Here is a 27,124-nt window from a genome sequence, read left to right as displayed (position 1 = left end):
GGAGCAGGGTGGGGGAAGAAACAGCCTCTTCCTCTTTGTTTTCCCCCCCCCTCTTCTTTCTCTTGGTTTTTCTGTCTCTCTGCAGGATTCCTTTATGGAGAGCGCTAATGATAAAACCAATAACCACTAATGAGATGTAGCAGAAGCAAAGATGCCCCGTGGAGCATTTTTAATGTATCTCAGTACATTTAATTTGTTGGCTTAGAATAAAAACAGCTACCAGCATGAAGCTATTCCTTACCATGAGGCACTCATTTAAATGAATGCCTGATAGTGGCTGAACCATTTACTATATTGCCCGTAGTGATTTAAGATTTATGCAGTCATATTTAAAAACACAGACTATTAACAAATCGAAAGAAACACCAACATAAAGTGTCTCGAGTGTGTTGAGCCTCTGCTTCCTATCAGAACAGCTTCAACACATCTTAGTATCGATTCTCCAAGTCTGTGGAGATGAAGCATCATTCATCCAAAAGATGCTCCAAAATTTGTTGTTTTTATGATGGGCATGAAGAATAGGATAAAGGTTTTGTTCTGTTTAGCTTCTCAGCTGCTTAATATCGCTAAAACTTCAAACATTTAAAATTTAATTTGTTGAAAAGTGCCAAAGAACAATCAACAGATTTTGGGTGTCAGTAAAGGTCAGATGGAGGTTCATGAGGTTTTTTCCTTTTTGTTCAAGCTAAATGTCACAAACTACCTATCCCTGGGCTTTACGCTGCCATAAAAGTAGTAACAATCCAGGTTAGCCAAGGTTACTATAGCTGAGTAAAAATAAATTAAAAATGAAAATAGGTGCAAAAACCTCTTTCAGTAAAATGAAATAACTCAATTCAAAACCAGACTTAGAAAAAATATAAAAATAAGATAAATGTATAGAAGACGTCTTCTGTCTGATGAGGCAGATGTTGTTGTTTTTGAGTCACCTACCCTCCGTATACCCTCCAAATTAACTAATTAACAAGACTAAAGTCGACACTAAAACAAAGCATTTTCAAAAAAAACCCAAAAAATTAAATGAGCAAATCCACTCAAACCGAAACTAATTTTTTTTTCTTCCAAAAAGCAATTAAAATATGCAAAATGATAAGAATTCTGATTTTGATTAAATTGAATAGTTATACAGCTTTGGTGCAATATGCTCATGTGTGTTAGATGACCTCTGCTGATCATAATAACTCAATTATTCTGTGAAAGATGTAGCTAATCTGTCTCAATCTTGATATTGTTTTCCTGAAGATTTCCTCTTACCGAACCAAATATCCTTATCAGACAAGTATCTGAAATACAGTACATCCATCTCACAAAGATATAAAAGGAGCGAGCAGCAGAAGCTTTCACACAGAAAGAGGGGAGCGAAAATGAAAACAACATTTATACTCTCAAGCTTTGAGCGGTGGAAAATCAGTAGCCTGTCTCATGACATTTCTGAGAACGTGGATATGAAATAGTGTTCAAATACCCTGTTAGCGTGGACCTCTGTTAGTGGTTATATAAATGATCTGATCTCTTCAGAAAGCCCCAGACAGAAAACAGCAGCATGGAAACAGTTTAAAGATAAAATCTCTGAGTGGATTTTATTGCAGGACTTAATTTAGTTTGATGTTAGCAAAGCAGATCTTTTCTCCTTTTAGCAGTGGGTTAAAAAACATGTTCTCTTCTCATCATTTGATCAGTGGGCATAGTGAGTTTAATGGTGACATTGTATTGTATAGAACCACATAATCTACTTGGCTGGTAGTTCCTTATTATGGTTAGAAACAGCACATTTAAGTGCTGTAAATCTTGTAATATAGCTTATATCGCTCGAGTCCCTTCATTTTTTTTTAGTCCTAGTCGAATATTTGTGTCTTCGTTTTTTTAACTGAACCCAGACGTCCAAATGAGGTTGTCTGGACTCAGAGTTTGGATGACAAGCTTTTGACGAGTCATTGGTGAGACAGGGTAGAGCTGACATACCTCCACATCAAAAGAAGCCAGTCGAAGTGGTTCAGGCATCTGACTAGGATTCCTCCCGGGTGAGTTGTTTGGGTCATGTCCAACCGGGAGGAGACCTCTGGGCAGACCCAGGACACACTGGAGGGATGTTGCAGCTCTGCTGGGCTGGAAACATTGCGGTATCCCTCCATAACAGGTGGAAATGGTAGCTGGAGAGAAGTAGGTTTGGGCATCACTGCCCCTGTGACCTGGACCTTGGTGACGAGTAGAAGATGGGTGAATGTTTTTCTGCAAGTTCTAACAAATCTAAAGTCTCATTTTAATATTTTAACCCAGGATTTTGTACCAATCCACCATCTTTTAATAAAACGAATACCTTGTTGTGCCATATTTTGAATAATGTGCTGTTTCTTGATTAAGTCCTGTTCTTGTGGTCGTCCTCAGAACATTGAGCACAAGCTGGACCCTAAGACAAAAAACCTGCCTTACCTGCGAAATCCTGACATTTTGGTGGGCGAGAATGACCTCACAGCGCTCAGCTACCTCCACGAGCCAGCAGTGCTGCACAACCTCAAAGTCCGCTTCATCGACTCGAAGCTTATCTACACTTACTGCGGTAAGCAGGTGCTTCGTCTATCAAAGATGCCAGACTGTATGTTTGCAAGTTTAAAATTACAGCGTTAAGTAATGGTGTCATTGAAGGGATAAATATTGAATTGTCACAGAGTTCCTTTTTAAAGCTGAAAGTAATATAAGCTTTATTTCTCAGCTTATTTTAATCACCTTAATAATGGAAGATTTATTAATTTAAATAAACAAGCTTTGTCTGCCTTCAGCATTTTAGCTACTTTATTCCATTATCCTCACTGATAAACTCAAGACATGTTTGCTATTATTGTAAGACAAATTCAGTTCACATGAGATAAAAAGATAATTAACTATATTAATCATTTATCATCATAACAGCATAATTCCTCTTTATGTGGTCTTGCTGCTGTTCAGCTCATTCTTCCGTTTTTTTTTCTCCTCGCGTCGTAGGAATCGTGCTTGTGGCCATTAACCCGTACGAGACGCTGCCCATCTATGGAACAGATATCATCAACGCCTACAGCGGTCAGAACATGGGCGACATGGACCCACATATCTTCGCTGTAGCAGAGGAAGCTTACAAGCAGATGGCCAGGTTTGTCTGAGCATGTGTGTGTTACCTGAGCAGGCTTGGTTGAAGTCTCCCTGTTGCTCAGCCCTGCCTCTCTCATTAGAGTTTGTAGGTCAAAGCGGAGCCAGAAATAGCCACACGGTGGTCTCACTGACTCTCCCTCTTTTATTTTAATCACATGCGTAGCCCACAAAGACTCTCTGCAGGAGCCAACTAGTAGATCTTTGCACTCTCCTGGTGGGGGCTCATATCATTAACACATTGAATATTGACAGGATGTTGCACTAAGTTTACTCAGACCACAGGGCAGTGAAGGAGGGCCAGAGGCAGCAGCCACAAACATGTCCACTATCTCATGGTTGCAATCCTCTTTATATTATAATCATTAAATAATCATATGTTTATTGTAAACTAGGGTAAGTCTGTAGGTTAGTATTCTATTCAAGTTCTTATTCAAGTGAAATTTGCACAAAGCTTCAGAGTCCTAACTGATGCAATATGTTTGAGACTGATTGAAGTGAAACTAAATGTATGTAAACTCAAATCAGAGTGAAATTAAACTTCCCTTAAAGCCTGCAAAAAGGATAAATGGTGGCTGGAGGTGGAGTAGGATCTGCAACTGGAACTACAGAAGAAAGGTGATGCCTTAGGAAGTAGCAGTATGTAAGGATTATGTCTCATGCATAGAACAAGGAAAGTGACCTGCAGATACATTAAAGTGTACAGACCTGCGATGCTTGTTCTGTCAGCAGGCTGAAAAAGTATTGATGATGATAGCATGTGACACTTCCTATCTGGCTCCTGAAATTGTGTGTGTCACACTTTTAATTATGAAACTATATTTAATTTGGACTGAAAGCTGTAGCAATTTGCATCCAACTGTTTCCATTCTCTTAATTACACTGGTCTGCAAAAAAGAAATCAGCTGCATGGGATATTTTTGGTAAATTTGATGATTTTTAGGGTGCTGAATCCAAAAATGATCTCCATTTCCCTCCGTCATGTATTTTATTACAATTAACTATGCATAATTTTTCTTATAATTGAACAAAGAAGTAAAAAACCGATTCCTTTGTGATTATGTTTAACACTACATTTACTATTTTTGTCTGTGAAACCTTTTCTTCTTCTCTTCGATGCTCCTCTGAACACACTTTTGCTTCATTTCACTTGATTCTTGCTCTTAGAAATATTAAATTAATGTGAGAAATCATTATTGGATATGTTTTTTTTTGACTCAAGTATAAGATACCCGATTTCAGTTTAAAAAGGGAAATTGTATGCTTAATTAAACTAAAAATATGAGTTTTGCAAGAAAACCTGGAAAAATGGAATTTAAAAAATATTTCCTGGTTTCAGTGAGTAAAAATCTGAAACAGTCAAAAAATCCTGTGCAGTTATTTGGTTGCAGACCTGTGTTATCGTTTCATTTAGTGACATAAAAAAAACATCCATATGATCCCAATACTATATTGTAATCTACAAACTGTACTTTATCGGCATCGTTATGCATGAACTATAAAGGCTGTTTTGTTTCGTTTTTTAATTTCAGGGATGAGAGGAACCAGTCGATTATTGTAAGCGGGGAGTCTGGTGCAGGAAAGACGGTGTCAGCCAAATACGCCATGAGATACTTTGCTACGGTCAGCGGCTCAGCCAGTGAGGCCAATGTGGAGGAGAAAGTCTTGGCTTCCAACCCCATCATGGAGGTGAGGACTCGATCCTGATCGTTCACCTGTTTTCTATTTAATTAAATTCACTTTTGTTTATATAGTGGTGGTTCACAACACCAGTCATTTGACAGCATTTTACCTTGTAAGGTGAGGACTTTGTAATAGTAAGAAAATAAACACCATGATCAGATGATCCTTTGGGAGCAAGCACTTGGAGATGATGGGGAAGAAGAACTACTTAGACTTTGTTAAATAACTTAAACGTGACCTTGTCTAACCTGTATACTTAAAATTACAGATCAAAACACACGTTGTGCTTCGGCACTACAGTCTTACAAAGTTTAAGTTTATCGTTGGAAGCTAGGTTCCTTCCCCTTCATAACAAGAATTTTCCTGTTTAGATTATTCGAATCTTTGTCTCTCCAAAACTTTTTTTTTTTTCAGGGATTAAAATTTTCCTTCAGATTGTTGTTGTCTGTCTGTGTTTCTACTGCAGTGAAGACCTGTGAAGCTTAGGCAAATTAGTCCTGACAGCTGTTTTTACGCACGTAACAGCCAGGTTGTATCTCGGCTGTCTGCGTCTGTCTTTTCTTTTCAGTCTGCATCAGAGCTTCAGGGCAGTGCGATGGCCGCACTTACACACATCAAGCATTGACAGCAGACTGGAAGAAGCCTTCTCTTCATTTAGAAAAAGCACCTTCCCTTGGGTATATGTGGAGATATGAATATGGTGTATTTATTAGTGATTTGTATCTATTTTATATGAATCACAAAAATAGTGTTTTATTTCTCTTATTTACTACTTCTTATATACTGTTCATTCACTTTCTTCCTCGGTCACCCACAGCCGTTTGTTGTCCCATTCTCTTTCACTCTCTTTGAACAGTAAGTTTAAAGCTGCCATCATTTTCCAATTTCAATTTTTACTTTTCATCTGTTTGTAATTTAAATGGTTGTCTTCAGCTTTAAGCCTCACCCAAACGTTTTTCTGGGCTACTTCCCAGAGTAGGTACGTCTTTCTCCCCTGAAAAAAGTCTTAGACAGAAGTCCTGTCAGGGAGGTTTTCACTGTGGTCACGCAAAAAAGAAAAATCCTCTTGTGGAAATTGTGGTGGAAAAGGGCCTCTCCTCTTCCTTGCTTTCATTCTTACTTGTCTTTACACACTATTTTGTTCTGTTTCTTCACCAGACTGTGGCCTCAGGCTGCTCTGTGCTGTGATAACACAGGTTTTATCCTTAAGTGTGCTTGTTTGTGTATTTGTTCCCATGGACTCATAAGTCCAGGAAGGTTGCAGAGCTCTTTTCTGCCCCTTATGCCACTCCTTTAACCCACCCCTTCCCCCACCTTATCCGTTCTTTCCTACCCGTCTGCTAACATCACTCTCCTCGACCACTGCTGCTCTCCCCTTCAGCCAATCAGGAACAGGCTGACAGAATGAATAGAGAGCTTTCTTCTTTTGCTGCGGTGATGTCACTTCAGCCTGGATGCAGAGTAGATTGTTGCATCGATTTCACAGAACCTGTGTGTGTTTGTTTGTGTTCGTGACAGAGGGAGAGTGTTTGAACGAGGTGTTTGTACGTGTTGGCTGATGCAGGCAGAAATTGGAATACCTGCTCTGATAAAAGTCCCTCTGTCTGCAGTGAAAGACTGTGTTTGACCTTAATTCAACAAGAACCCACAATTTAACTACATTTAACGGAGCTGGTTCTTAACTTTGTTTTGTCTCTGGACAGCTTCAATGGTCTATTTACATCAATATGGCTGATTGAGAGCTTGATGTACTGTTTTGGTTTTAGAGTAAGATGAACATAATACAGAAACTTTGGTCTTTATGTGCAAGTTGTACATCAGCCTTTAGGATGAGAGAACTGACGTCGCCAGCAGTCAGATAGAGCCAGCTTAGCTGTTTCCTATCAGAAGGTAACAAAACCTGCCTACTGATTAACACCTGGTACAACTCATTGTGGCGTTATGGGGTAAAAAAAGAAAAGCAATATCAGTCAAAAGAAAAGAAGAGTTTAGATGCAAGAGCCTCTAAAAGCCGCCTCTGTGAAAACCTAGAAAATGTGTGTGCTAAATCCCACGCTGAGCCTCCTCCAAAACATGGTTTCCTGGCAGAAACCTCTCAAAGTCACTTCTGTTCATCACAAAAAAAGCTACATGTCCACAACACCACCAATCAGAAGACGCAAATCAGATCATCAACTCAGTTCGCTGACACTGTCACAGTAATGTTGTTTTCCAGCTTCAGACATTACTTTGTACCTTAACTTACTTGACATGACAGCAGTTGCTTTTTTTGAAGTTATATGTGCACAACTGTAGAAAAGTGTCATTTAGCCTTTTAAGCCTAACACTATTTTTTAATGTACATATTTTCACCAGAATGTCATCTAAATGGAGTCATCTGCAGAACTGTGAGGCCAAAATGAAAACCTGAAAGAAGCTGTCAACAAGAGACACATAGGAGATGATGATGATAATAATAATACACCAGTTGTCAGCTTTTTGTGGAAATTGCTAGATAGTACCTCCTTTCCGATGATCACAAATATGTTGCAATACATAATTAATCAGGGATCAACATTCAGCCCTTACTGTACTTACTGGCCTCTTTAGTAATGATGCTGCGCTTAGGAACCATCAAAAGTGGTGGAGGATGCAGTTTTATAACAGGTATACTTTGCATCTAGTACTGGGTTCTCCAGGTTGTAAGATAAATGTGTTTTTTCCTGTTTTAACCACAGTAAAAATGACCGTTCACTCTGCTGTATATTTTCTTTTCTTGTGTTTCCTTGCTGCTCTAATATCTACCCAGTCAAACTCTGAGCACTCTTAACATGATTGGGGTTCTTCCACTATCCAAATGCACAGACTCTTTGCATTTACAGTGCACGGACCAGTTGTGGTTATCTGCATAGCCTCTCCTAAAGACGCACTTTGTGATGATTGTTGGTTGTGTCTGTCTTCTCTTACCCAGGCCATCGGAAATGCAAAGACCACCAGAAATGACAACAGCAGTCGCTTTGGGAAATACATCGAGATCGGCTTTGACAACCGTTACCGTATCATCGGTGCCAACATGAGAACATATCTGCTGGAGAAATCGCGAGTGGTATTTCAGGTGAGTGCACAAGATAAGCCTATGCTGTGTTTGTTGTTCTGTGTACTGATTCGTTCCCTCATTACGTTTTTTTTCAGCAGTCACAAATTAATGCTCAAAAGTTAACCTTTAGACATTTTCAGTTTCTACTCTGAATTTCCTGAATGTTTTTGAGCATCACTTTTGCTTTGTTCTGCGTGAGCATCTTGTCGTTAGCTTGCTTCCTTAATATTAGGGGTGCTTTGGGGAAAAGCTTGTTGTCGGCCTTTACAGCATTATAATGAAAGCTGTTGCCCTGCTAGAGTTACAGCAACATTCTTCAGGTCATTCATAAGAAAACTGCACTGGCAGTAAAAAAGTCAGGCCCTTCAAAAAAACTCACTGGAAGGATTTTAATAATATCATCACTTGAGTAGTAAAGTCTCAATCATTGATCCTACAGCTTATGTAACATTAACCCTGCTGTAGTGATACAATGGGTAGACTGTGAAATGCTGTTACACAGGAGGATGGTACTCTTTGTAATGCAGTCACTCCTCAGCAGCTTGTGCTACGTAACATCATTAGTGGGGATCATGAAAAACTTGCCCTGTAAGTACAGAATAGGTATGCAACAATCATTTCCTCCTTCACAAAGACAAAGGAAACCAAGTAAACCCGTCCCTTTACTGCTCATCTGTCACACTGGGTGACAGCACGGCACTCCTTTCCTCCTTTCCTATTCCTTCCATCTCTTTGTCTGGGCTGGCTGACCACTGGGTTTGGAAACTGTGGAGTCCGATCAGATGAGCAGTGACCTTGCGCACAAAAGTCAAATCAGTTTTGTGTGAAGTTGACTTTTGTTGTGTATGTAAGCTTTGTAAGTTTGATGTTCATGGCAAAATCACAGTGCACACAGTGTAAGTGGTCTGAATTAAACTTCCAGACCACTTTTCACAAAATTCAAAATAGCAGCCATACTGGAACCTGTCTCAACATACCCGAGCAGATGATCCTGGACTAGAGATTGGCCAGCTCATTTCAAATAAGGATTTCATTTCATTTTTATGGGCACATTCAGGGAAATACTTCATAATACCTCATAAAAGTTTACTGAATACTGTCTTTAAATATTCTATAAATAGAGTTTTTCTCTTATATAAGCTGTTATCTTTCTTTCTTATATATTTAGTGGGTGTGTTTTCTTACTGGAGAAACCTGTAGGGTGGCATCTAGATGATAAAAGAACAAGGACATTTATTGCCTGGAAAAAGAAACATTTTCTCTCTCTCTATCTCACTCACTCACTTTCCCTCTCTCTCTCTCTCACACACACACACACACACACACACACACACACACACACACACACACACACACACACAGTTATTATAGACAATGCTACTGAGGAATGAGGATGTTGGCAGAGAAACGTGATTACGTTCCTCACATTTGTCAAACTGTATAATTGTAAAGCAGTATGTAAAGAAACAAGCAGCTGATTTTTCTTGTCCCATGAATGTTAGCTGTAAAAAAGTAAAAAAAAAAAACATATCTGAATGATGATTAACTAATTTAGTGAACATTAATATTAAACCATTTTATTCATTATTAATTAAGAAATATAATATCTTATTGATTAATCAGATATGATCTTTCTGCTTTCTTCCAGGCGGACGAGGAGAGAAATTATCATATCTTCTATCAGCTTTGTGCATCTGCACATCTGCCTGAGTTCAAGGCTCTGAAGCTAAGTAAGTCGGTCAGATACACGTTACACACACACACACACACACACACACGTATATGTATATACATATATGTACAGTGGGGCAAAAAAGTATTTAGTCAGCCACCGATTGTGCAAGTTCCCCCACCTAAAATGATGACAGAGGTCAGTAATTTGCACCAGAGGTACACTTCAACTGTGAGAGACAGAATGTGAAAAAAAAAATCCATGAATCCACATGGTAGGATTTGTAAAGAATTTATTCGTAAATCAGGGTGGAAAATAAGTATTTGGTCAATAACAAAAATACAACTCAATACTTTGTAACATAACCTTTGTTGGCAATAACAGAGGTCAAACGTTTACTATAGGTCTTTACCAGGTTTGCACACACAGTAGCTGGTATTTTGGCCCATTCCTCCATGCAGATCTTCTTGAGAGCAGTGATGTTTTGGGGCTGTCGCCGAGCAACACGGACTTTCAACTCCCGCCACAGATTTTCTATGGGGTTGAGGTCTGGAGACTGGCTAGGCCACTCCAGGACTTTCAAATGCTTCTTACGGAGCCACTCCTTTGTTGCCCGGGCGGTGTGTTTTGGATCATTGTCATGTTGGAAGACCCAGCCTCGTTTCATCTTCAGAGTTCTCACTGATGGAAGGAGGTTTTGGCTCAAAATCTCACGATACATGGCCCCATTCATTCTGTCCTTAACACGGATCAGTCGTCCTGTCCCCTTGGCAGAAAAACAGCCCCATAGCATGATGTTTCCACCCCCATGCTTCACAGTAGGTATGGTGTTCTTGGGATGCAACTCAGTATTCTTCTTCCTCCAAACACGACGAGTTGAGTTTATACCAAAAAGTTCTACTTTGGTTTCATCTGACCACATGACATTCTCCCAATCCTCTGCTGTATCATCCATGTGCTCTCTGGCAAACTTCAGACGGGCCTGGACATGCACTGGCTTCAGCAGCGGAACACGTCTGGCACTGCGGGATTTGATTCCCTGCCGTTGTAGTGTGTTACTGATGGTGACCTTTGTTACTTTGGTCCCAGCTCTCTGCAGGTCATTCACCAGGTCCCCCCGTGTGGTTCTGGGATCTTTGCTCACCGTTCTCATGATCATTTTGACCCCACGGGGTGAGATCTTGCGTGGAGCCCCAGATCGAGGGAGATTATCAGTGGTCTTGTATGTCTTCCATTTTCTGATGATTGCTCCCACAGTTGATTTTTTCACACCAAGCTGCTTGCCTATTGTAGATTCACTCTTCCCAGTCTGGTGCAGGTCTACAAAACTTTTCCTGGTGTCCTTCGAAAGCTCTTTGGTCTTGGCCATGGCGGAGTTTGGAGTCTGACTGTTTGAGGCTGTGGACAGGTGTCTTTTATACAGATGATGAGTTCAAACAGGTGCCATTCATACAGGTAACGAGTGGGGGACAGAAAAGCTTCTTCCAGAAGACGTTACAGGTCTGTGAGAGCCAGAGATTTTCCTTGTTTGAGGTGACCAAATACTTATTTTCCACCCTGATTTACGAATAAATTCTTTACAAATCCTACCATGTGAATTCATGGATTTTTTTTTCACATTCTGTCTCTCACAGTTGAAGTGTACCTCTGGTGCAAATTACTGACCTCTGTCATCATTTTAAGTGGGGGAACTTGCACAATCGGTGGCTGACTAAATACTTTTTTGCCCCACTGTATACTGACAATGGAATTAAATACAAAAGCTCTAGCTGTAGAAGTGCTAAATTCATTTGCAGCACCTGAACACACATGGCTATTAATGAAATGCTTTAGAGGTTCAGACTTTATAAAAGTTGCCATCATGGTCTCACTCATTTTGAGAGCGCCAAACCAATGACCTGTATGAAAGATGGATGTATACAGGCCAAGAAGTATAGAAAGCTGTTGGTTTGCACTATACATTTTGGAGCCTCAACATCAGCATTTAACAATGTCAGTGTTTTTAAAGCCAGAAGGTTCCTAATTTAGACAAGAGGTTAGAGTGCTAATTTGCGAGCTAATGCTAGCTAGCTTGATTAGCAAGCTCATGAGCTGCATGAACTGCATGCAGTCACATAAATATATGCAAAGTAGTGCCAAGCAATAGAGTATTAAAAAAACAAGAATTTCACCAAAATGGAAACACAAACTTCTTGGATGGTCTGTATCACAAATCAAACCGTATTATTAGACAGACTGTGCCATTAAAAGCCCCAAAAGGCACCAATAGCACAAACAGAGAAGAGAAATCCAGTCCACTGTTCAGCCAGCACAGCTGAGGCCTAGAAGACAGCCAGGGGATACAGGAGTCTTGTGTTGTACATTTGCCAATCAAAGTGGCCACACCTCTTAATTAAATATAAATAAATAAATAAATCGCTCGCTGAAGGTGGAGACTATCCATAGAGACCGCAACTGTTTTCGTACCAGGGTGTAAGCATGTTTTTAAATGCTTTAATGTGGGGCAATTTAATATGGACGTCTGTGGGGATAAACTCACTTTTTAAAGCAGCCTTGAAGTGGAGGAAGCAGAGGAAATGCAGTTTATGGCACTTCAACGCTTCAGTGCTATTTTTATTTTTTTTTTCCAGCCCCAGAGGTTGTTACTTGTTTAGACCTCATGAAAAAAAACATTAAGTGCCACATAAGAGTGATCTTTTTCTTTTTCACTTCAATTTTAGGTGCAAATAGATTTCACAAGCAGTCCAGACCTCTAATATGAGTCATGCTGGTGGTGGCATCGGACTCCTGTAAATATGTTACAGAACAGAAAACTAGGAGAGGCAAAAAAAACGCTCCCTGTTCTAAGCACCGATCACCAGATGAGCACGTGCGTACACAGCTGGGATTCAACCCCAGACTACTCACTTCCTCCTCTGACCCTTTCAGCACATATACTACATTCTACTCGTAATCTGATGATGCCTAAAAAAGATCTTATGTTAGACAAAGTCATCATTTAAAAACGAGGCAAGAGGAGGCAAGTGCATAATTTACAATATGCTGAAAGGTTATGGGTTTTTTTGTTTTTTGTTTTTTGTTTAAGGCTACGAAAGACCAGCTGTAACTAGAACTAACTTCCTTCCTCATTCGTCTGTTATATTTTTGTGAATGAAACTTACCCACAAATGGAACATAATGGTTAGACTTTCACTTTATGCTGTAAAGTGAAAGCATTTCATTAAAATGACTTAACAGACAGGGGGAATTTCCTTTCCCAAGTGTATTTATTTTTTCGGCTTGTGAGTCACTCTTGCTGTAGACAGTATGCCAGAACGGTGAAATCCATTGGCTCAAGAAGTCACTGACTTTGTAATGAGCAATAAAAATTAGGCTTAGATTGAAATTGCTTCTTGATTTTTATGTGTTTTAGAGCATTAAAAAAAAAATGAAACGACAAATGCAAAGCATCCTGCCCAAAGATCTAGATCTCGTTTAGATATATATAGGTTCAGGTTAGTGTAATGGTCTGGCACTAGTATGATTGGACAAGCAGTTGATGAGATGAGTGAAACACACATAGATGGACAGTCAGAGATTTCTCTAAATTATTAGTAAGATATCAGCTTAGATGCATCAGGCAAAGTTCCTGCTGTAGGAACTGAACTGTGACTCATTGATTCTCTGGTTCATCAGGCTCCCTTATAGAGCGCTCCCACTGTGGACCTGCACCTGCTCATCCTAGTCATGGACACACACTCTCTGCTGGCACCGCCATTTACTGCCACTCACTTGGCACTCTTTCTATCTCCTACACACACACACACACACACACACACACACACACACACACACACACACACACACACACACACACACACACACGCAGCTGCTGTCTTTTCCTCTCCTGCTAACTTCCTGGCTCAGTTAATGGAGTGGTTGTCACAGTCATGTCACTGACTCTTGTTGCCAGGCAACAGACCATGCCCTAATTCGGTGTTAAGTGTGTATAAAGAAACCGATTGTAAGAAAGTTGGGCTCATACGCAGAAGAAGCGTTCTTGATTTTGTTTATTTATGAGAACTGAGAGTTTTCCACGTTATCAGTCTCCTGAGCTGACAGTGAACAAACACCCAGCATCACTCTGAGTGAGTCAGTGTCACAGAATAAAAACAGATTATGATCATTTCTACCTAAACTCAGGAAGATACAGTGAATAAGTTGTTAATAACAATGAAACAAAAACAGAAAACTTCAGCTCAGCAGAATATGACGTATTACCTTAAATAGAGACCAGGGCCTTTAGAAAGTAGAAGTAGTAGGGCCTGTAGAAAATCTTCTGAAATCTGACCATGAGATTCGTTTGATGACCACAATTTTGTGTCCTTGTTTTATTTGATCCTTCAGTTCAGCAAACCAGGATTGCAGCTCTGGTTAGTTGCAAGGTTGCACGTTGAGTTCATTCTGGACACAATGTTGCAGCATATGATTGTAATACACACCTTCCTAGTTAGTGGCTGAGGTTTTAGTAGCACACGTGTCCAAGTAGCACAATGTAAGACTCACTGTTCCATGTTTGCCCCTCTGTGTCTCTATTCAGGCAGTGCAAATGACTTCCTGTACACGAGGCAGGGCCGCAGCCCCGTTATCGACGGAGTGGATGACACCAAGGAGCTTTGCACCACACGCAATGCTTTTTCCTTGCTGGGTAACTCACACACCTAAAAAATACACGCAGGTTGAAATCTGTATGGAAAAAATGGAAGTAAAAACCTAGGGATGTGTTTGTGTGTCCTCTGCAGGTATTAATGAGTCCTATCAGATGGGTTTGTTCCAGGTTTTGGCTGCCATTCTTCATCTGGGAAATGTGGAGATTAAGGACAGAGATGCAGACAGCAGCGTTATTCCTGTGAGGATACTCTTCATACTGCATAAAGAAAAGGGGGAGTGTATCACTGGGCTGTTGCATAAATAAGTGTCGTAATTAGGAGGGACTTTCTCAGTTCAGCTCCACTTTAGATCAAAGTGGACTGTATGTGGCCCTTGATGTAAAATGAGTTTTGCATCCCTGATCAAACTTAATGATGTAGGTCATTCCTTAAAAAATGCCTTGAAAACAGAAGAATCCTTCATACTTGTGCTTTAAATCCCCCGGTAGGAACTCTGAACATGGTAATGCCAGCCAGTTTGTTCTGAATTTCAATTTTAGGGGTTTTTCAAAAGCTTGCTTGCTTATACCTGTAGGTACCTTGTATTCACAGTTTGCGTATTCATGAGCCTATCACGTGCTTACAAGCTAAGAAGCTTTAAAATTAGTAAATAGGTAGAGGCAGAAATGAGGCTGCAGCTTTAGTTGTTTGGATTAATTCCACTGGGATCTATTTGTTCTTTTGTTTTAGAATTTTTTAATAAAAGCCACTTTTTTCCCCACTTATTCCTCCCTAAAGATGCATTTAGTGGCCCCACATCATATCCATCTGTGATGTGGAGCCACATCATAGATGGATCACTTTTGTGTTGGATAGTGGAGATAAAAACTTCTTCTTTCTGATGTAGCCCAACAACCGTCACCTGATGGCGTTTTGCGAGCTGGTGGGCGTGACCTACCAGGATATGTCCCAGTGGCTGTGCCACAGGAAGCTGAAGACGGCCACAGAGACGTATATCAAGCCCCTCCCTCGTCTGCAGGCCACGAATGCCCGTGATGCCCTGTCCAAACATATCTACGCCAAGCTCTTCAACTGGATTGTGGAGCACGTCAACAAGGCTCTGGTGACAAATGTTAAACAGCACTCCTTCATCGGAGTCCTCGACATCTACGGGTATGTCTGTGTAGTACTTTCAAAGTATGTAGTAGTTACAAAGGGGTAGCTAATCAGTCTGAGCTTTTTAGCATCATTCTTTCGCTGGATTTGTCTGAGTTTGCTCATCAAATTAAAACACAGCAGTGAAAAAGTGTGTTTCAGGTCATTAACATCACTCTTGTTCTTCACAAGGTTTGAGACATTTGAAATCAACAGCTTTGAGCAGTTCTGTATCAACTACGCTAATGAGAAGCTGCAGCAACAGTTCAACATGGTAAGCAGCAGCAAAAAGCAAACGATCAATAGCTGCCCTCAATCAAAACGTGGCAGTTCACAAACTTCAAAAGCATGTCAGTGGTGGTTCTGAACAAAATATGCAAATTCCATGAAAAACCTCAGAGTTTAAAAATAGAACTAAATAATGGACAATTTACATGAAAAAAATCAATGTAAATAATTTATAAAGAGCAGCATAACTCTTGTTAGGCCACTCCTTATATTTAAAGGTTGTAAATACTAATAAAGTTAAATACCTAACTGTGTGTTTCTGTCTGCACAGCATGTGTTCAAACTGGAGCAGGAGGAGTACATGAAGGAGCAGATCCCCTGGACTCTGATCGACTTCTATGACAATCAGCCGTGCATCAACCTCATAGAAGCTAAGATGGGCATCCTGGACCTGTTGGACGAGGAGTGCAGGGTATGTCTTATTTTACCCGACAAATAGTGTATGCAGAACGGGCACAACATTGAAATACTTGGTTGCAGTTTCTTAGGTTCGAGCTAATTCGATTTGTAGAGTTCCTGCTAGTTCTGTGAGAAGTAAATCATGGGAGTTGAATCTGTGGGCTAGGTCTGATGATAATCCCTCCCTTAGCCACTGAACTCTGAACCTAGCAATTCTGTGGTCCCATGCTGGTGCTAGTTTGTACAGGTGTCAGTGTTTTATTTGTAGAAATGCATGGCACTGGTTCTAGATTAGCACTGCGTGGGTGAATACAGGGTAATTGTTGTGTTCCCGAGCAGTTTCTGTGGACTGGCTTGTGCATCATCCTAATACAGCAATGCTGTGGTTGGTGCTACATGTTACTTTAACAGCAGTTTTCCCAGCAGAGCGTTTCATTTTTACAAGGCGATCAATCTTGTTTACTACACCGATTGATTACTTCACCGGTGTATTTCAGATCAGTTATATCACGGTCAGCGATTCTGTTGCTTAGGTTGCATCATTCTTCACGTTTGTCTTCTATTTGAGCAGTTTGCTCTTCATGCAAAAGTTTTTAAGAACCGACTTTCTCCAACTACATATCTTTAAAGAAAAAGAAAGGAATTACATTACATAAGTTACTTACATAAACTTTCTCATGAATATAAACAAGCAAAATAAAGTAAACTGAGCCTGTGCTGCATGTTAAGCAGAGGCCTGTGGGTTTCTTCATTCACACCCACATTCTGCTTTCCATTTTTTGACGTCAGCCTGCAGCTTGTCATTGCCTCCCACCACACACAAGGCTAAAGTCACCAATACCTAAAACTGAGAAACCCAAAGCTAAATATTAACCACAGCTCTCTTTTTCTTCTTTCTCACTGTGAAACTAAACAAGAGGCGGACGTGAGGTTGTTTTTAGTTTATGTTCATTCATGTTAGTAAGACTGGAATGAAATATTGAGCGTGTATGAAATAAACAGAATTGAGCTTTGTTTTAGTTAATGCTGTGGCAGCTGTGATATTAAAGGCTCTAGTTTCTTGTCCTGTGTCTGTTGAGCTTATCTCTCTGTCGCTCTCAAACTCTGCAAGGTCATTTTACAGGTTGTTGACATTTGAGGTGGGAACGCATTTCTCACATTATGGCAAGGACGTATGTTTGTCAGTATGCAATGAATGACAAGAAAAAGTTCAATCAAACAACTGAAATAAACATTGTAATTTCTGAAAAGATGAAAATGCATTATTCATGGTTTCTTTTTTTCTGTAACAGATGCCTAAAGGTTCGGATGACTCATGGGCTCAAAAGCTGTACAACACCCACCTAAAGACTTGTTCCCTGTTTGAGAAGCCTCGCATGTCCAACCGCGCCTTCATCATCCAACATTTTGCAGACAAGGTGGGTCTGTCAGACTGTATGCTTTGTGTTTCCACACTGTTACATATTAGGTTGTTACATTTCTTTTTCTTTTTTCTTTTTTTTTGTATCATAAGTGTTTGTGTACATTTAAAAAGGTTGATTTAAAAGATTTAACAGCATGAGGGAACAGATTAACTGCACGTGTGAGGTATTTTTAGGGTAGGAAGATGGACTATTTAAAAAAAAAATAATAATAAAAAATTATCGGTGCTCTAACGTAAATGAGCATTTTAGCAATGACATGTTCGTGTAGTGGTGTAATAATAATTTTTTTTTGTCCTCTGAGATGCTGTGTGACAAAGCATTAATTTTCATTTCTGTTTTTACAGCTTCACTATAAGGTTACTGAGAAAGCGGATTAAAAGACCAAATGATGTTATATTAGGATACCTAGAGCCATATAAGTCTAAGGATTTCCAATATTTATACTTTTTGTATTAGATGAAATGTGCTTTCACTGTAGTTCAGTTTGACTCATTACCAAGAGGAAAAATACATCCTATAGCTTAAGTTCTTACAGGAGTAACTCGGGCTGAACAGATCCAACAAATAAAATAATTTTATAATAATTATTAGATATTATAAAATCTCTTACCATAATTATGACACACAACTCTACATATCAGTGTCACCACATGATCATAGAGCTTGAATAAGTCTGTATAGCTGGAGTTTCTAAAAGAGGTTCTAAAAAAATGGTTACATTTTTAAATCAGGCCAGAATAATTGTGGAACAACGCATTTTCAACAGACCAGACAAAGTCTATTACCATTTAAAAAAAAACAACAAAAATTAAAATATTCCTCTCTAAAGCATATACAGAAAAACTTTATGCGTCTCCTAAGACAGATTTAAAAAAATTTCACTAAGCACTAAATGATCTCCGACGACATTACACTTCAAACATACTTTACAAAACATGTGGAACTCTCGCGTCACCAGGAAGAGGTCACCTATGTCGCTCCCAGAATCATAGCAAACCAAAATAAAATGAATAAGTTTGGAGTGCTTCTTCAGTACATTTATGTCTTGCATGATTTTTTTCCTTCTCTCTCCTTCTCTTTTCTTCCCTCTGTAAAGCATTGCCTTGTGTTTGAACAGTGCTATACAAATACATTTGATTTGATAAACTTAGTGCATTGTGTAAGTCAACGAGGAACACAAGACTAATGCTGACAAGTGATTTGAGATGTTGACACGAGTGATTAAATAGTAGACAAAATTACAAACAATGCAAACTATAGGTTTGATTTCTGGCATGTAAAGGACAAATGCACATCATTGTATCCAGATACTCCTCGCTCCCTGTATTATAAAACTCTTAGCTTATGGTAATCATCTGTGTCTTTTAATATCTTTTTTTGAGCTACCCGTTTCTTGTCAGACACACATGTACACTGTTACTCCATGTCATTATTCTCACCGCATTCAAAAACAATAATATATAGAAAAAATCTATTAAAGCAAAAATAATTAAAGGCTGAAAATTTTGAGAATGTCTTTCCATCAGCTTCACCCACTCACATGTACATTTTAATAGCTTTTTTGTTCTATTTCTATTTATTGATGCTAGTGTCATTCATGATGATTAACTGAATAGCTCAGTTTCCCTGTTGAGCGCCACTTAAGCAGTAAAAGACTGTGACTTGTTGACTTGCACTTGACCCATGATGCAGCCTTCCCTGCTTCCCTTACAACCGTTCATTAAAGGTGTCCTCTATGTGTGCTGAGTTTTGTAAACTGGACCATTTTCTCAGTATGTGGGTTGGAAATGCTGTGCAGTGCCACATAAAGTGGGGCACCCGCTCGTCCTAAGTGTAACACAAGCTTTGCTGTGTCGTTGGGCAGGTGGAGTACCAGTGTGACGGCTTCCTGGAAAAGAACAAGGACACGGTGAATGAAGAGCAAATCAATGTGATGAAAGCCAGCAAGGTGAGACGCACAAACACCAACAATGAAAATATGTTTTGTTGTATGTAATCAGCCAAATGTAAGCCTTTAAAACACATTGGACTTCAAGAACTGTGAAGCATCCACTGACATGTACGTCTGCTGCTCCTGCAGAGATGTGCCACCTGGTCTCTGTGTGGAAAAAATAGAAAGTTGTTTATTGGCCAAACATGCTGTTCAACTTAAAGTATACGGGGAACAGCGCCCTCTACTGGTGAAGAGGATAGTGACACTAGCAGAGATAAATTCTCAGTTGTGTAGGTTTTTACTTGCATGTGGCACAAAAAAGCTAAATGTGTGCCACACATTTATCCTGAATGCAGGATAGATTCAAGTTTGACACATGAAAGACCTTTCTGCAACTTTATACCTGAGTTAAGGACTTCAGTTAAATGTAAGTATATGTTATAGTAGATCACAAAACCTTATATATGCAGCAGTACTCAGAGACCCAGTTTTTCTACACACATAGCTGCAAGTCCAAGTTAGTTAGATCGCAGCTGAATTAACGTCACGTGTGTGTTTGTGTGTGTGCGTGTTTTGGTCTTGGCTGGAGATCACTGTGTAAAACCCTGTTGGGTTAAAAGGGGCCTAAGCCTTTAAATCCTCTTCGCTGTTTTGGCTACACACACACACACACACACACACACACGTACGCACAGAAACACACACGCAGACTTTATTGAAGTGTGTTTGTTTAAAATTCTCACAGTGACCTTCGGCTGTTCCTTTATAGACCTTTTCAGCAAAGCCAGAAGTGGGTAAGGGTTGAAATATAGATATAGTCCGCTCTAACATCTAACAAGACCTTTTCACTCTCACACACAGATGTGTATTCTTATAGTTGCAATGGAAATCAGAGGCATTAAAGCAATTGGGGTTTACCTTTTAATGAGATTTAGTCAAATTAAGGTTCTCTGCCAAGCTTATCCCATCATTCTTAATGTTTCTGTGTGTGCGTGTTTGTTTTTACTGAGCTAATACTTAATATGAATAATACGGTAATACATATTTATAATATTGCAATTAACTAAGGAACAGCCTTCTATTCATCTGTAATATTGTCTGTATCTGCGTCTAAAACCAGCTCTTAAACCAGCCCTCAACAGCCAGTAAAACTGAAGTGATTCATAAACATTTAGCTGCTAGTTGTTTGTGTAGTTTAACGCATTAACAGATAAAGTATCATAAAGACTCTGAAGAATCTGCATTTCTGCTTTAGGTCTCTCATCCAGAAATGCACTCCGGCACACTGAATGCCATCTCCTCTCCAATCTTTCAGAAGATTTCAGGCTCTTCAACTCTTAAGCATAAATTCCTAAATTATTATGGCCTGTGTCTTACTCTCTATTTTTATTGTTTTGTCGGTATTGACAAAGTTTTGATTAAAAAAAATTAATGAATTCAAAAATTGGATGTTGTTCTACAACAAACGGTTGAGAACAGTTGAGAAACGTGTGCGCACAGCATCAGATAAGCAGCGTTTGGGAAAACGTCACTTTTTCTTCTTTCTCACTGTGATGGGGAAGCCAGTTTCACGTTACATTTGTTTGCAATTTTTTTAAAAGGTGTCATCTCTTAAACTTTCATTTTCCAAGCAACCCAAATGAGATGTCTTTGCAGGAATTGGGTCTGAATGCAGCCACCTTTCAACCACAGATGTGTTTTATACTGCATGTCTGCTGGATGTCAATGAAAATGTTTTCGTTTTGTTTGTTTTTTAAATCACGGTTCCTTCCATCCATTTCAGCTTCATTTGTCTTCCTGGTTTTCTTTTCCTTTTCATTTGAATCATAATTGTGTGTGATTGCTTTGGATGGGGGAAGATCGTGATTTAGAAACTGACCTTTAGGATTTTTTGACATTTGGCTTTCCTTTTTAACCTTTCATTGTGGGGTTTTTTTTTGTTTTTTGTTTTTTTGTAATTGTGTCTCCATATGTTGTCCATGTATGTTTGGTTCTGTCCTCATCATGACAACCTTCACTGCCAGCAGAAGGTAAACACAAGCGTTCTTACAACGCTAGTCTGCCTGTAGCTCTTCATTTAGCTTTAGCTTTTTCCTTTGACTTTCCTCCTTCTTTGTCTCTGTCTGTGAGTTAATACACTCTAACAGCACTGAGGAGATTTGAGTTTTGTGTATGCCTTTGTTTGCTGCATGGAAAGCACTAAAAGGGGGGATTCAACATTGAAAATAAAGGGATGAAGGAAGGAAAGTATTTTTATCTGAGAGCGAGCAGCACGTAAAGCCTTTGTGGATGTGGCTGTCCTGCTTAATGATGCTAGTTAGAAGCAGCATGGCACTGCAGCGACACATAACACAGCATCCTTCTCATATAACCTTCATGTCATATGGAACATGACATGTTTGTGATATTATTTCATGGCATAATGATGCCGTACACTCATATATGGCCACTGCATACTGTCATATATGACAAAACTTAACCTTTTAATTACATTTGTTTGTAAAGCATTGTAACAACTCTGACTGTGACTGAATTTAACAAAACTTATTAACAAATCAACCAATCTTTTCGCTCTTCTACTTAAACTCTCAAACTGCGTTCGAGCTGTTTTGTTTTGGTTGTTTTGTCCGTAGAAGTTTTAATTAATTAACTCACTCTGATGTCTCCACACTGCATTTGTAAATTGAAAACATACAAGTTCAATTCCAAAAAAAGTCATAAATAAAAAGTGAATGTAATCATTTGCAAATCTCATAAACCCATTTTTTAATCAGCCAAAACATATCAAATGTGCCAGTATAAGAAAAAAACAAAGTTTACCACAACGGTCTGTAAGCGTCTGCGAGTCCAGGGTCTTCTTTGGTGTATTTTACACTTAATAATGCTCAAAGTGTTTTCAGTTGGTGAAAGCTCTGCACTGCAGCCAGGCCAGTTCAGCACCAGGACTCTTCTACTACGAAGCCATGCTGTTGTAATAACTGTAATATGTGGTTTAGCATAAAATATGCAAGGCCTTCCCTGAAAAAGATATCATCTGCATGGGAGCATATGTTGCTCTAAAATGTGTATAAACCTTTCAGCACTGATGGTGCCTTTCCACATGTGCAAGCTGCTAATTTCACTGGCTGTACCGCACCTTCATATTATCAGGGGGTGCTGAATAAGTAAGATGGCACGTCTCCTTTTTAGTTCGGACCGCAGACCAGTTTTCCACTTTGCCTCAGCCCATTTCAAATTAGCTTCGGCCCAAAGAAGACGGTGGACTTTATGGATCGTGTTCACATACAGCTCCTTCTTTGCATTATGGAGCTTTATGGATATCGCAGACAGATTTCTGGATGTGTTCCCGAGCCCATGCATTGATTTCGTGAGAGAATCATGCATGATTTTAATGCAGTGCCGCCATAAGCATCCAGTATTGATATTTCTGGCTTTGTCCCTTGTGATTTCTTCAGATTCTCTGAATTACTTGATATTATGTACTGTAGATGTTGAGATATTCAGTATCTTATGTTGGGGACCATTATTCTGAAATTCTTCCAGAATTTGTAGAAGCATTTTTTTGTAGAGTGGTGAGCCTTTGGCCGCTCTTACTTCTGAGAATCACTGCCTCTCTAAGATGCTCATTTTGTTAAATACCTAACCGCGTTGCTGATCTGATGCCAGTTAACCTGATTGTTATTATCCTCCAGCTGTTTCTTTTTAGCACCACTTTACTTAACGGCCTTTTGCTGCACCGCTTCCAACCTTTTATAGACGTGTTGCTGCCATCAAATTCAAAATGAGCCAATGTTTTTTCACGATATAGTAAAATCTCTCAGATATCTAAACACTTGATACGTTTGATATGTTCTGTTGTTAGTAAAATATGGGTTTATGAGATTTGCAAACACAGTGTCCAAACATTTTTCGGTTTTACAGTAAGTGCTCATAGTGATGGTTTTCAGTGTCGCAAAAATAGAGCTGCTGTCCTGCTTTGTAAGCCAGTATGCACTGCACGGTAAGTAAGAAAAATCAGAACGCATGGCGGCATAAAAAAAATCATTTGTGATTTGTAGGAGTTGAACTAAAGCCTAATTACTGAAACAAAATGAAATATCAGTAAGTCAGAATTATCTGCAGTGTGTGATGCCATGCACAAATGTAGGAATGATGCATCATTGCAGGCACCGTGTTCCTCAGGGGCAGCTGGACCTCCTAAAGTACGTTTGTCTATGGAGGCAAAGGCAGAGGCTGTTTGGTTTGTTTTAAATAGTAGACGTGCGTTTACAATATTGGACACTGCTAAATTAGAATGACCCAAATGCTTATGTTAGATATAAGCCTTTGTTTATGAACTTTAAGTCATCTAAAAAGAAGGATTGCATATTGTGATATATTAAATTAAACATATTGGGGACAGTAAGATTTCAGACGGTAAGATAAGTTCTCACATGTTCAACCTTTATTATCTGTGTTTTTATTTATTTATTTATTTATTATTTCCACTGGGACATTGAAAAGCAGCAGAAAAGCGTGGTATTGTTTATAAAACCACATCACAACCAGTAATCAGAATCCCTGAGCAATATGGCAGCAGCAGAGATGCATCTTATCGTTTAGGATTCATGTCGCTATCAGCTGGTAACTATGAGTGGGCTGTTGTTTTTAGTTTAACCTGCTGGTGGAGCTGTTCCAGGACGAGGAAAAGGCAACCAGCCCCACTGGTCAGGTCCAGGGAACCGGGGGCCGCACCCGTCTCAGCATCAAACCCGACAAGAGCCGGGACACGAGCAGCAAAGAGCACAAGAAGACTGTCGGCTGTCAGGTGCCTGTCTCACTCTTAGCTGGACTTGTGTAACTTAGACACTCTGTGTGGTTTTTATGTGGGTGTCTGTGGGCATTAGGCGTGGACACGTAAGTTTGTGACTGCGATAACTCCAGAACGAGGTGACGTAAGAGTTTCAAGTTGTTATCATAGACGTATCTACTAGGAGACGGAGGCGAAGCACAAGCAGTTGCCAGTATTTTATCTTTCTTATGAGTTTATTTTGGGAAATCTGAAGCCTGTTAATTGTGACTCAATGAACTTTAAAGACTTTCATCTTAATTTTACAAAAGGGATTTAGGTCATGATGATGATGGTGATCCTCTCTTGTAGTTTCGTAACTCTCTACAAAAGCTGATGGACACTTTGAACGCGACCACTCCTCACTACGTACGCTGTATCAAACCCAATGACTTCAAGTTGGCCTTCTCGTGAGTTCCAGCGTTGTTTTATAATCTGCTGTTTTTGTAGGAAGATTTATCTCTTTTTCAAGTTCTCTGTTTACATTTTAGACACCAGTAACACTGCGTGTTTATGCAGTGTTTTATTGTACAAAACTGTGTATACATGATTCACATTGGCTGTGGTTATTCGATATCGGCAGGTTTGATCCCAAACGTGCGGTGCAGCAGCTCAGAGCCTGCGGCGTCCTGGAAACCATCCGGATCTCTGCTGCAGGCTTCCCATCGAGGTACTGATGCACCCCAGCAACACTGTGACTGGCTCACACTGTAAACGTCTAATTATTTAATGTGTGTTCATATAGAAGAAATATAACATTTGCATAGCAGAAGGCCAGTGCAAGCAGTTGGATCAGCTGAAGTGATGAGTACTGGATTAACTCACTCAAATAGACATAGACACGGTGAAGAGGCTCAAAAATGCTGTCACTGCTCATCTCACCGTGAGCTTCCCCAGTATGTGCACAGTTCTTACTTTCCCCAGAAAATCCAGGAGACGTGTAGAGGTAATAATAAAGGTTGAAAAGCCAAATCAAAACCAAAACATAGTGTATTAAATACATTTTAAAGTAAAGAGACGACTATACAACGAACAGCAAAACGTCACACACCCAGCACTACTGAATAAATTGTTTTACATATGAAAATGTAGACAGTTTAGTACCATCTCCCTCAATGTGATGCTCAATGCAAAAAAAAAAATTCAAAATAACTTCTTAGATCAAAGAGTCTGCCGTCCAAAACTCCAAATACTTGAATCTTTCCAGCTTTTGGTGTTTAAAGTATTTCAGAGGAAAATTTGATAAATTGAAAGGATCAGATTGTAAGCGTCTGTGTTTGTTTGTCAGATGGACGTATCAGGAGTTCTTCAGCCGTTACCGAGTGCTGATGAAGCAGAAGGACGTCCTCGCTGACAAAAAGTTGACCTGCAAGAACGTTCTGGAGAAATTAGTGCAGGTCAGATAGTTGGTCCCTTGCTTCATTTTACAGTTCTGTGTTATAAAACAACAGATTAAAACAACTTTTAAATCATGACTGAGTTCGTTTCACCTCTGATCACTGCTTCTTTTGTCCCTCAGGATCAGGATAAATATCAGTTTGGCAAGACTAAGATCTTCTTCAGAGCCGGTCAGGTGGCTTACTTGGAGAAACTGAGGGCAGACAAGCTGCGTGCCGCCTGTATCCGCATCCAAAAAACCATCCGCTGCTGGTTGGCACGCAAGAAGTACCTGCGCAAGCGCAGTGCTGCCATTACCATACAAAGGTTCACCAGAGGATACCAGGCCCGCTGGTGAGAACTGTGGCACTTAACATTTTATCCAGCTAAAAACTAGAGGTGTGCAGAATTTGAATCCTGACTCTTGCTTCTCCTCAGCCTGGCCAAGTTCTTGCGCCGCACTCAGGCAGCCACTATCATCCAGAAGTACCAGAGGATGTACGTGGAGAGGAAACGCTACAAGCAGAAGCAGGCAGCCGCTCTGGCCATGCAAACCATCCTCAGAGCTTACATGGCCCGGCAGAAGTATCAGGCGGTGAGTCATGAAAACACTCCTGTTTTTAATATTATATTCTGTTATTCTATGTTTGCACAGTTTTCAGTTGACAGAAGGAAGTGTAATTTTTCTAAAATTCACTTTAATGTACTCGTATTTCTTTTCCTCTCTATCACTGCCTTTGTATGTGGCTGTAGCTGTTGCGGGAGCATAAGGCGGTAATCATTCAGAAGCACATTCGTGGCTGGTTGGCCCGGTGCTGGTACAAGCGCTGCCTGGAAGCCATCGTCTACCTGCAGTGCTGCATCCGCAGGATGAGGGCCAAGCGTGAGCTGAAGAAGCTGAAGATTGAGGCTCGCTCAGTCGAACACTTTAAGAAGCTCAACAAAGGCATGGAGAACAAAATCATGCAGCTGCAGAGGAAGATCGACGAGCAGGTAACACGTTGACCTGTCGTGTTATTTATTTATTTATTCATTTATTTATTTATTTTGTTCTCTATGAGGGTTTTTATTTAGCTTAACTTTTATCCTGTACACCCAGAGCAAGGAAAACCGGTTGGTCAACGAGAGGCTAGTCGGCCTGGAGAGTTCCTACACAGTGGAGAGCGAGCGAATGCGCGGCGAGCTGAACCGGTTGCGCGGGGTGGAGGAGGATGCCAAGAACAAAGCCAACCAGGTGTCCTCTCTGCTGGAGGAGTTGGAGAGGCTGAAGAAGGAGCTGAGTGCCACGCAGCAGGAGAAGAAGACCATCGAGGACTGGGCACAAAGTTACAGGGACGAAATGGAGAAAGTAAGACAGGAGCCACTGACGCATCTCTGTCCACCATGAATATTTAGCATCTTCATATTTCTCTTCATTGTCATTCACTTCTTTCTCTTCCTTTATTAATTTCCACATATTTTGGTTGCATACTGAACGCTCGCTTGCTGCGGATGAATTTAATCACATCACTTTTTTTTCGCCGCCTCTCTTTCCCCTCCTC

The 27,124-nt window shown here is 40.0% G+C and overlaps 1 protein-coding gene across 5 annotated transcripts in view; it reads left to right on the top strand.

The window, feature by feature from the left end:
- myo5aa (myosin VAa) overlaps window positions 1-27,124 on the top strand; it is a 63,006-nt gene that overhangs the window by 16,334 nt on the left and 19,548 nt on the right. For all 5 annotated transcript variants that reach the window (XM_080884687.1, XM_080884686.1, XM_080884684.1 and 2 more), the window contains exons 3-22: window positions 2,386-2,557; window positions 2,980-3,124; window positions 4,653-4,809; window positions 7,754-7,897; window positions 9,528-9,609; window positions 14,131-14,238; window positions 14,333-14,439; window positions 15,087-15,352; window positions 15,527-15,608; window positions 15,894-16,034; window positions 17,314-17,439; window positions 19,310-19,393; window positions 24,030-24,185; window positions 24,519-24,616; window positions 24,790-24,876; window positions 25,495-25,603; window positions 25,726-25,937; window positions 26,022-26,178; window positions 26,337-26,576; window positions 26,683-26,931. In XM_080884687.1, the coding sequence (XP_080740813.1) occupies window positions 2,386-2,557; window positions 2,980-3,124; window positions 4,653-4,809; window positions 7,754-7,897; window positions 9,528-9,609; window positions 14,131-14,238; window positions 14,333-14,439; window positions 15,087-15,352; window positions 15,527-15,608; window positions 15,894-16,034; window positions 17,314-17,439; window positions 19,310-19,393; window positions 24,030-24,185; window positions 24,519-24,616; window positions 24,790-24,876; window positions 25,495-25,603; window positions 25,726-25,937; window positions 26,022-26,178; window positions 26,337-26,576; window positions 26,683-26,931 (2,922 nt within the window). The remainder of the gene's footprint in view (window positions 1-2,385; window positions 2,558-2,979; window positions 3,125-4,652; window positions 4,810-7,753; window positions 7,898-9,527; window positions 9,610-14,130; window positions 14,239-14,332; window positions 14,440-15,086; window positions 15,353-15,526; window positions 15,609-15,893; window positions 16,035-17,313; window positions 17,440-19,309; window positions 19,394-24,029; window positions 24,186-24,518; window positions 24,617-24,789; window positions 24,877-25,494; window positions 25,604-25,725; window positions 25,938-26,021; window positions 26,179-26,336; window positions 26,577-26,682; window positions 26,932-27,124) is intronic.

This window comes from Rhamphochromis sp. 'chilingali', assembly GCF_963969265.1.
Source record: "Rhamphochromis sp. 'chilingali' genome assembly, chromosome: 6".
In the NCBI taxonomy this organism is placed as follows: Eukaryota; Metazoa; Chordata; class Actinopteri; order Cichliformes; family Cichlidae; genus Rhamphochromis; species Rhamphochromis sp. 'chilingali'.
This window is presented reverse-complemented; position numbering and strand designations above follow the sequence as displayed.